Raw genomic sequence first — 11,558 nt, 5'->3', positions numbered from 1 at the left:
AAAAAGGAATAGTTCTTGGCTTGCTGTACACCGTATTGTCATTTAGCACTTAGCTCTACTTATTTAGAATGTTTGCAAATGGCCGCCGGCTAAAGAATGTGAGGTTGTTTACATCGTAACTCAGGTAGGACTGGGGCAAGCTATGAACAATATAATAAATCTGCCGATACCTTTGATGTAGAAATCGTATTTATGCTTGAGTGAGAGTATTTTCTGGCTTTGACAAACTGTTTCCCTCTCGCTTTTCAACTTCAAATTGTTGGAAGTCACATATTACCAGTTGGCACAAGTAGTTAGTAGCAATGGTCAGACGAGATCTAACATTTCAGCTTAGTAATACACGCAAATATAAAAACAAACATGAATAGAGCAGAATGATCACCAAATGACATGGACATGCCATAGTGTTGTTAATCCTTAAGATAGTGATCTTAACGCTGCAATCACAACAATTTTGAATGTAATCTTGTTCAGTTTTCACGTAGAGTGACAACTTGATAACGTGTTAACCCCAGTACCAAGCATTCATTATTATTCAAAGCACCTTTAGAATTAAGCACAAATCGGTTTTGTCTGTGTATGATGATCTCTGCTGTAGGTAGTGTCACAGAAAGTAGTTGACAGTTTATGTGAGAATACATTGGACAAGAATCCACCAGTTGTTAGTTGGACAACTGTGATACATCCACACTGAAAATGTACTTTGTCATGCTTAGTGTTTGTCATTGCTGTAGTGTTATATTTGTTGCTTGATTGGTTGAGTTATTTGCACCCTAGAATGACTTGAATCATCAAGCTGTGAGTCATTTGGCAGCACTCATCACCATATGTGAAAATGAAAAACACAACATGGCTTTTGTACTGTTGCCAGTTGTGGGTCACTTGTTGAATCATGTGATGTAGTGAATGTATGTGGACATTCAATAGTTTCCACTGGCTGATGTACTACTAAAAGAAACAGAAACGCGTAGCTAGTATTTTTCCATGTCATGTTTTGAAAGTGAATATGTCTGTGTGAACGTTCCCTCTAACCATTTCCTCATTTGAATCCATTTCCATTGAAAGCCTGTCGCAGCCAAATGCAACCAAATCTGTTTTTGTTAAAAAAGGTAATAAAGTATGAATGTGATGCATTTCATACTGTTCTTTCGCAATCCATTCAACATTTGCAATGAGTACCGTCTGTTCTGGTTCTTTAGTGACAGCTGACAAAGGTAAATCTTGAAATAAAGTGCCTTACTGAGACCCAGCACAACAATGCAATTAGTCATTGGAAGCTGGTGAGTCACAGTCAGTGGTTGCAATGCAATTTAGTGTGTTCCAGAGTACTACACAATGCTACAACCAGCAGCATGGAATGACACATGATCATCTTCGGTCAGTTCAAGCCTTCGGTGACCACACCAACTTATGAAGGTTTATTTGTTTTAGACACTTATGGTACAACATTTGTAGTGCCAGGACTGTGAATAATCACTGACCAAACTGTAAGGAACTGCCTTCGTCAGGCTGGTATTCTTCCTCGGAGACCTTTGCTGTGATTTATCCTCATACAGCATCATTGGCAACAACATAGAGACTGGTGTTAAAACCAGTGGCCATTATAGTGATGAGTCAGTGATGAGTCGCGGCATATGCTCAGGCATCCTGACAGAACACTTGTATACGATGACGTCATGAATGGTATGCTTCCAACTACTTGCAGGAAGTGGACAGATTTGGAGTTATGGTTTGGGAAGGCATCTCATATAGTGACAGTTTGACAATACTATGATGAACATTCTGTTCATGAACCATCAGTATGCCATATTTCAATGTGACAATGCTCAACCACAAAAAGCAAGTTTAACCAGAAATTTTCTTGCTCAGGACAATGTGCAGGTTCTTGAATGGCTTTCCCAATCACCAGATCTGATCCCAATTGTTCATAGGTGGGACGAACTAGATCAATATGTGAGACCGTGATTGTCAGCCCCAGACCATAGTTGCTTGGTGTCTGTCTTTGTGTGAAGAAAATCAGAACAGCCCTAGACAGTTCATCTGCAATCTGATCCAATCTATGGGATGTTAATGCCAGGCTGAAGCAAAGACTGGTGCTAATGTTGTTCACATAAGATATTGACTGTTATGTGACCTTGACCTTTCTGCATGTGTCATTTACTATGTCCCATCTCTACTTTCATTAGATAATTCATGTTCAACAGTGTTTTCTTAAGCACTGTCCTGTATCACTCAAATGTAAATGCATAAATAAGACCATTTTCAGCTATGTCTTTCTTTTTTATGTAGTATATAAATTCTCCAAAAGTAACCGCTTAATCCAGCTCTCTTTTTGTTTTTCATGTCAAGAATAACCCCATGAACTGTAACTATTTGGACAATATTGAAAAGAAGGTCAAGAATGTCTTGATAAGCCTATCTGTATCCTTAAGCTGCCTTGCTGTATGTTTATGCTTCCTTTAAAACTCGTCTCCTTTTTCATCGCTGTCAAAAATAATTCATTGCAAAAGATGCTCCACAGTTGTTAGTTTTCAAAATGTCGAATGTGCTACCTTTGCTACTGTAGTGTAATCATAGTTGTTTTCGTGTGGAATTAATTTTTGCGCTTTTAGCACTAAAAGATTGTGCTCCAATAATCATACTAAGCAAAATATTCTTGGTTAAGTCATGACAAATAATAACAGTGTTTCCATTTACTGACACATGCCTGTATTATGCAGGTAATTAAGTCAAAGGACTGGTATATTTATGGCAAACAAGCCCTCAGGACTGGCAATAAATTGGCCAGGTTAAGTTATTTGCTCCAAATAGCAACTGTTTAAGTTATTTACTCCAAATAGCAATTGTTCAGATTTAAGGAAACTGCCTTGTAAATTGAATCTGCACCATATGCGATATGTGTATGGAATTTCCTATCTATTTTTAGTAACCACCCCTACCAATTATTGTCACATTGGCTAGAAACCTTTCTTAGCCTCAACCCAGATGAGAGGCATTTTGGTGTGAGGCTGTAATGTATCAGGGCTGTAATGTATCAGATAGCAATACTCATAACATAAACAATTTAAAAAATGCAGTAAACATAGGAGGGGAAATAGTAGCAAGACAGTTGAATGACAGATTTGTTGTTTTTTCTCTATTGGGGCCAGTAGTAAAGAAAGTTAACAGCAGGAAATGGATAATTAACCCATTCAACACCACAGCCCTTAACCTAACTAACCTATGATCTGTTTATTAAATCTTCACAGTGTCTGAAAACACTTATATTTCAAATGACCAGATATTACCAACAGAATTAGAATTATAATAATATACATATAGGCACAACACTCAACCTTAATTCGTTGCCAGTTGATCTCACATTTCGGACAGGTGTTGCCATGCTGACACAGGTATAATCCAACCACTCCCCTTTTAGCATTATTCATTTATGGTGGCTAGCTTTGGTCATTGGATGTCTATCAGTTGTGAAAACTTTGTGACGGATACCATCGCTCAGGTGTTTCAAATGCACGAAAAAACAATGTGCTAACAGGTCTTTTGTGAACCCTCCACAAAAACTGCACCCCATGAAAATATATAAAATTACAGTATGTGAAAGCTGTGTTGTGGCTGATAATCATATGCCTGATAACAATAAAAAATAATATGAGCTCATACTGTCAGTTACTGAAGTGTTTGATGCAGGCTTTACTGTGATCATTGCCATATAGCTTAATACTGCTGAGTGTAATGCTAACAACAGTTTAGCATAAACCATTTAAAAAAGACAGTAAACGTAGGAGGGGAAATAGTAGCAAGAAAGTTGAATGATAGATTTGTTGTTTTTTCTTCAGCTGGTGACAAAATGCAAGAAGTCAATGTTCGTGTGGCTGTTAGGGTAAGTAGATTGTTTAATTTTGGTGTTGTAAATGTCAGTCTGTATCATTATATCCGAAGTTTAGAATCAGCTCAATCACGATAATTGTCAATAATTTACATGGTCTAGTCTATCCATGATAAAGTAATTGTATTGTCAATTACATGAAGTAGAGTAATGATTAGTGATGTTGCTTGTATACTCTTCAAAAAAAGTAGGCTAATTTCATTTTTTTAATTGATGTCTGTCCTTGAAACATTTGTTAACGTTTACTCTTCTATCCAAATTGAAAGTTCTGGTTCCCCTACTTTTTTGGAAGAGTATATTTCTGATTAAGGCTACAACGAATATGATATGTGGTGAATATGATATGTATCATGAATATGGGGTAATGAATACGAATAATTATTCACGAATACAATATTGTAGTTATGTGATTGATGCACTATACGGAACCCCCATGTTCATTGTTAATTTGTCGTAGTAATAACCCATGATCTGACATGACACTCAAATTTGGTGTGCAGCAGAGGGATAGTTATGTTCCACAGTATAATGTGCAGCCTTTCTTCCATACCTCATTTTGAAAAAGGACATAAGGGCTCTGGTAAAACATGCTCTTTTGAAGAATTGTAAATATTCATTCATATTCAGTTCTGGTGACCACGAATAACAAATTGAATTCTTGAAGGGCTATGGTTCGATTCAAATATGCGAGTGTATCGTGACAGCCTTATTCCTGTTCTTAAAATATTTTTAAAGTGTGCAATATTGTCATGTTCACTTTGTTTAGAGCGGAAGCAATGATTTTATCATTTTGTGATCATTTTTGCCTGCAGTCCTGCAATATAAATTTTCCACTTTGTGATCACAGGTTCGACCCCTGTTGCCTAAGGAACGCCTTGGGGGAGATCAGATGTGTGTTCAAGTACTACGCAACACCAATCAGCTGATAGTGGGCAAAGACAGGGCTTTCACATTTGACCATGTGTTCAACCATAAGACGTCACAGGTGAGTGTGTTGCTTCAACATCTGAACTCCTTGCAGATATTCATAGTAGCTGTTGAATTTGACTAAGGCTGTGATGTAGGTGTTTAGCCTGTACAAACCTGTATCTTACTAGGGCTGGGTTGGATGGGTAATGAGTTGACCTGGGTACTGGGATGGGTGGGTAATGAGCTGGACCTGGGTACTGGGACGGGTGGGTAATGAGTTGGACCTGGGTACTGGGATGGGGACAGGTGGGTAATGAGTTGGACATAGGTACTGGGATGAATGGGTTATGAGTTGGACCTGGGTACTGGGATGGGAACAGGTGGGTAATGAGTTGGACATAGGTACTGGGATGGGGACGGGGATGGGTGGGTAATGAGTTGGACACAGGTACTGGGACAGGTGGGTAATTAATTGGGCCTGGGTACTGGGACGAGTGGGTAATGAGTTGGACCTGGGTACTGGGATGAGGACAGGTTGGTAATGAGTTGGACGTAGGTACTGGGACAGGTGGGTAATCAATTGGGCCAGGGTACTGGGATGGATGGGTAATGAGTTGGACCTGGGTACTGGGATGGGGACAGGTGGGTAATGAGTTTGACATAGGTACTGAGACGAATGGGTAATGAGTTGGACCTGGGTACTGGGATGGGGACAGGTGGGTAATGAGTTGGACATAGATACTGGGACGGGGACAGGGATGGGTGGGTAATGAGTTGGACACAGGTACTGGGACAGGTGGGTGATTAATTGGGCCTGGGTACTGGGACGGGTGGGTAATGAGTTGGACCTGGGTACTGGGACAGGTGGGTAATGAGTTGGACCTGGGTACTGGGACGAATGGGTAATGAGTTGGACCTGGGTACTGGGATGGGTACAGGTGGGTAATGAGCTGGACCTGGGTATTGGGACAGGGACGGGGATGGGTGGGTAATGAATTGGACATAGGTACTGGGACGGGTGGGTAATTAGCTGGACCTGGGTACTGGGACGGGTGGGTAATGATATGGGGACCCATCTCAGTATCCGTGCTCATCAAGATCATGTGACTTATAGATCAAACAATGTTATCCACTTCTTAAAAATTGAATTCAGTGAACTTAAACGCAAGCTTCCTTGCGACTCTAATTGTGTGCATCTCATGTCTCGTTTTTGTATTTTATGGGTTTTGTTTTGTAAGTTTAGAGACATTTGAACTTGGTTCTATTCATTCTGTTTGTCCCATACAACAGGGGGTGTACTTATCCGCTTTTCCTCAGAAACCAACTACACAAAACTCAGTCTGTTATAGAGACTCATATTTTGCATCTCATATTTTGTTTTTTTCATTTTATAGTTTTTTGTATGTTTAGAGACATTTGAACAAAATTTGAATTTGAATGAACTTTGTCAAATTTCTCTCTGATGATAGCGAAATAGGAGATTAAGTCTATCCACTTCTCCACAAAAACTGCTCAACGGAACTGTTTAAGGTTATACATGTGTTTCAATGGGAACCGAAAGGTATGCATCTCATAGTTGCATAGATGTTTATTGAACATGTTTAGTAGAAATTAATCACCAGAGCACACTCAATGTATGGACTGCTTCCCACAGCAGCGGGGAGATCCATGTCCCTAGACACAATTTTGTCTTGTTAATATAATGCCAATGCAGAAAGTTCTCTGAATTTTGAAGAATAGAAATCCATAGGTGTTTTGAAGTAGTCAGAATGACTGATTATGAAAAGGTAAACCATCTTCGGTGAAACACAAGTAGTTTAAAAACTCATTAAGTTTAGTGTATGCAGTACAACATGAGAAACAAAGATGGAGATTGCTGGAAGAGCATACCTACTATGAAGTGGAAACGATGGGGTAGCCTAGTGGTTAAAACATTCACTTGTCATGCCAAAGATTTAGGTTTGGTTCCCCACATGGTTACATTGTGTGAAGCCCGTTTATGGTGTCCCACCAGGATATTGCTTCAATGTTACTAAAAAGTGGTGTAAACACGACTCGTTCACTCATTAAAGTGCAGGTTTTGAGTTTCTGTTAGCTGAAAGCTGAACCAGATTTAGATACTTGGTAAGTAGAAGACATACTAACAGTATAGATCTGTTGTGTAGCAAAAATTATCATCTATAAGGTGTCTGGTCTACGTGAATATGCTATCCAAAGTCTTTCAAAGTCCATGTTGTTGAGTGGAAATACTTCCATTTAGGTATTTTCCCAGTGTTAGGTTTCATGGAACAAGATATGAAAGACCCATAAGTCTTGCATGGTGCTACTTCTGGAAATAGATTTTCAGTGAAATGCGTGTATTTAAGAATCTGTTCATATCACAAAATATGACATCACTAGACAAGACCAAGTGTACTGTACTTAGCTGCACAGCTATTGACAGACATACACATGCTACTCGTGTAACAGATATCTGTTGTAGCCTGATGCATAGCATAGTTTTCTGAGTGACGCAGTGTGTGTTGAGAATGATTAGCCAGGACATGCCCTTTGTAGCATTATCACCATTGTCATAAAATGTTGTTAATCATAGGAGTGCTAAAGTCTGACAAAGTGTTGCGACTTAGTTACTGGCTCTTTTGTCTTTTGACAAATCGTTTGTGTTCGATTATGAGAAAATGCGATCGATTGCTTGGTCATTTGGTCACTTTAACACCCCTAAACCTGTCTAACTGGCACCCCTCGGGACCAAGATATAATGCCGGTTTAGGAAGGGTGCCAGATTAGACAGTGACAATCATTTTCCAACGTGCCAATTACAATCATCAATCTCCATAATGCCTTTGATTTTTAGTAATTGTTTTATAATTAAGACAGTGTTGATGACAGATGGTTATTGTCTATTCAGCACTAAACATTGTTCATAACAAGTGTAGTTCATTAAGGGACCTTGATTGGACTGCTCATATTCATGCTGGCTCGGAGTGTTTGATTTACAATGCAATCACTGCTTCCTGATTATCTAGCATGACAATAGTATGAATTAGTGTATTGGATCATGGGTACTTGATTGGACTGCACATACCCATGCTGGTAAAGACAGTGTTAATTGCAATTTAGATTGCTTGCTGCGACTGAAAAGTCAAACATGGAATATGGAAAATAGACATGTGCCGGATTAGAGTTTAGACAGTGTCTTAATGATTAAAATGTTGTTGTAATAAGGCGGGACCAACATTTTATGCCGGTTTTGACAGTGTGCTGGATTAGACAGGTACAGGTTTGGGCAGATTTCACTGTATGTGTTTTGAAAGTCCATTCTTTCTTTAGCAGATGCTTTAGCACTTTGAAAACTGAAAAAATTCACTTAAATCATGATTGTGATTTTGACTTTCTCTTTCAGGAGGAGGTATACCAAACATGTGTCGACCCACTAGTAAGAAGTATATTTGACGGCTACAACGCAACTGTCTTTGCATACGGGCAAACAGTAAGTGTGGAACGCATTGTCATCATTGTCTTTTTTTATTTGGGAACCAATTTTTATTTGGGAACCAAAACATTGTGATTGTATTGCAAAGCTTTTTTTATGTTGAATTTTTCTGTGATTACATTTCATGGAAATACTATGATATGTTAATGCATACATCATGAGTGTTTTCAGTTTTTCTGGTTATCTCTGGGATTTAAAAACCATTGTGTGACCATGGAGAAAGAAACTGCAGAATCTTTTATAGCATAGTCATTTTTATGTGACCTTTAGCCATCAGTGTTCTCTTTAGTTACTAAATGGACCCAATCCTCAATGGCGTCCAATTGCAGAGTTGCAAACCTTACTTTACCGCCTTCAAGCTGACAAGCTGGAACTGGAATTTTACCAAATTTATTTTTTGATGCAGTTTAAGAAATTGTTAGAGTTTTAAAGGTTTGCACCTGTTGTATTTGAATTTTACCTTTTGACAATAGAGTTTCATCCTAATTACAAACATTATGTTGTAACAGGGATAACTGCTTTATGTCACAACAGACATGTAATTCTGGATCGTCTTTGTGGCACCAGGTCTAGTATGTATGGATATGTCTTGATGTTACTCCATGTGTGTTGTTTTGCTTCTGTAGGGCTCAGGGAAAACCTACACTATTGGAGGGTGTAATATCTCAGCCATTACAGAAGATGAATATGGAACTATACCTCGGGCTATCAACCAGATGTTTGACATTATGAAGGTACATTCATAAGACTCTAATCCCATAGTATATCTCAGTGATTTATTCAAGGTCCACTTCAAGGTCAATCAAACAATTCATTGATATAATTCACATCTTCACAAGTCAGTTGTTTCTTTAAGTGTATGCTAGTGTCACTAGACTTTTGTTTCTGTGTAGAGTATGCACCATTTCCCTGTTTCCCTCACGTGACATGCATAAGGCTATACCTTATATTAGCCTGACCTGTTGTGGAATAACTGAAACACTACACAGAATAGAACTGTACTACTTGTGCCTTGTGTTTCAGAGCAATGAGGGCGTGGAGTTCTCAGTCACTGTGTCCTACATTGAAATCTACAAGGAGGAGTTACAGGATCTCCTCGATGTAGACAAGTGCAGCAAGGATCTCCATGTACGAGAAGATGACCAAGGCAACACAGGTAGGTCACTGGTCAATATGCTCCTTCATCAGACTGCCCTGAAAAGGTGATTCTGCAGCTGCACAGGCCCTGTCTGGCTGAGACCCTGATATATCTGACATGTTGTTGAGTTGGGCAGAAATAGCATTCACTCATTCACTTCGGACTTGAGAACCTTGTACTGTTTTCTATTTTTTTTGGACCATGGCCTCACTGCGCAAAGTGAGCGTACCGCTACAACTGTCTAAAGTCTATATTGAAGTATAGGAGTTATTTTTATCTTAGCACTATGATCGCTTTAAGGAACGGGACCCAGCTGTATTGTAGAAATGCCATGTAAGCTCTATCAATGTATTGAAATGCACAATTACCTTGATTTCAGTCCTCATGATCCTTCATGAGTGGTTTGTATGTGTGACATGAAAGAACATTCTACACAGCTTTATACACTGACATGTCATGAAGCACACTTCTGCCATGTCATCAGTGAGGCAACTCTTCATGGTGATGCACACGAGATGCAGTACCACACTAACCTACACTTGTCATATTTAACCTATGAGTATGAGTCTTTGTATTTTGGCGATGTGGAACCTTCCTCGTGAAGATCTGGGTTAAAATTGGTCTTCAGTAGGTCAAGCTGGTTGGAAGTGGTAACTAGTGGAATCAAGTGGTCAGAATCACTGACTTGGTTCACACATGTCATCTTATCTTGACTGTCTTTGGATTTATGTCTATCACTGGAATGTCTGGTCCAGACTTGATTATGTACTCACATGTTTCATATGTCTCAGTCCTAATTCTTGAAACGTTCGTAGCCCTAAGAATTCTTAACTTTGATTGCAACCAATGTGTTAAGCATGGGCTTAAGAAGTTTATAGTGCTGCAAATGTTATGAGAATACCTAGTCTGGTGTATTGTTGAGGGCAGTGTGAGACAATAAGGACAAAACATTCATGATGTCAGTCACTGGACTTTAGGGACACTGTCAGTTATATACAGGTTTCCCTAATATGGAAGAGATATTGTGTTTAACAACACACACACAAATGGATGTAGACACGATTATGTCAACTATTATGTTTCTATATGTACAGTTGTATCAATGATATTGAATTCTCATCAATCTTTTCATTTATCAGTGAGTTGGTTATATAGATTCGGTGTAACTGATGTAGGGTGATGTCTGTGCTGGTTTCAGTGATCATCGGGGTGAAGGAGGTTGAGTGTGAGACTCTGGACGATGTCATGTCCCTCCTGGAGTCTGGATCAGCAGCCAGACATACCGGCTCCACTCAGATGAACGAACATTCCAGTCGCTCACATTCCATCTTTACTATTGTTATCAGTGAGTTGACATGCTTCATTATTGGTAATCCAAGTCATAGGTTACAGTAGGGTGAGTGCTCAGCTCCCTGTTGCTCGTTGGGTTGTGAAAGGAGTTGGGTGAGTATATTTGTATTGTAGCGTGGTGGGTGAGTATATTTGCTATGTGATGGGTGAGTATATTCGGAATATCATGGCTGAGTATATTTGGAATAACATGGCTGAGTATATTTGGAATATCATGGGTGAGTATATTCGGAATATCATGGATGAGTATATTCGGAATATCATGGGTGAGTATATTTGGAATATCATGGGTGAGTATATTTGGAATGTCATGGATTAGTATGTTCGGAATATCATGAATGAGTATATTCGGAATGTCATGGATGAGTGTAATCAGAATATCATGGATGAGTATATTCGGAATATCATGGGTGAGTGTATTTGGAATGTCATGGGGGGAGTATGTTCGAAATGTCATGTTGAGCATATTCGGAATGTCATGGATGAGTATATTCAAAATGTTATGAGCAAGTTTGTGTTGAATGTCATGACAAAGTCTGTGTTAGTTGTCATTGCTGAATCTGTCTAGAATGTCATATATAGGTGAGTGTAAATAAGCTTCAAATGATTTATGAGATAAGATGTTACTAACGCGTAGACAGTATACAGTTTGCATGAATACTATGATAACAGTAACCTAACCATTTCCAGGTCAGAAGTGGTGTGAAGATGACGTTCTAGCATCAAGGCGATCGCGGCATGCAAGCGACAGCAGTGACATACTGGATGATGGTAGGCATGAT

At 39.1% G+C, this 11,558-nt stretch overlaps 1 protein-coding gene across 1 annotated transcript in view; it reads left to right on the top strand.

The window, feature by feature from the left end:
* The first annotated feature begins 53 nt into the window (after nt 1–53).
* LOC137261538 (kinesin-like protein KIF27) overlaps nt 54–11,558 on the top strand; it is a 36,031-nt gene continuing 24,526 nt past the window's right edge. The window contains exons 1-8 of the mRNA XM_067799298.1: nt 54–124; nt 3,837–3,880; nt 4,734–4,871; nt 8,199–8,285; nt 8,915–9,022; nt 9,312–9,444; nt 10,625–10,771; nt 11,467–11,547. Of these exons, the coding sequence (XP_067655399.1) occupies nt 3,848–3,880; nt 4,734–4,871; nt 8,199–8,285; nt 8,915–9,022; nt 9,312–9,444; nt 10,625–10,771; nt 11,467–11,547 (727 nt within the window). The 5' untranslated portion in view covers nt 54–124; nt 3,837–3,847. The remainder of the gene's footprint in view (nt 125–3,836; nt 3,881–4,733; nt 4,872–8,198; nt 8,286–8,914; nt 9,023–9,311; nt 9,445–10,624; nt 10,772–11,466; nt 11,548–11,558) is intronic.

The sequence above is a fragment of the Haliotis asinina genome, chromosome 14, assembly GCF_037392515.1.
Source record: "Haliotis asinina isolate JCU_RB_2024 chromosome 14, JCU_Hal_asi_v2, whole genome shotgun sequence".
Taxonomy (NCBI): domain Eukaryota; kingdom Metazoa; phylum Mollusca; class Gastropoda; order Lepetellida; family Haliotidae; genus Haliotis; species Haliotis asinina.
The sequence above is the reverse complement of the archived record's forward strand: the minus strand, read 5'-3'. Positions and strand labels throughout refer to the sequence as shown.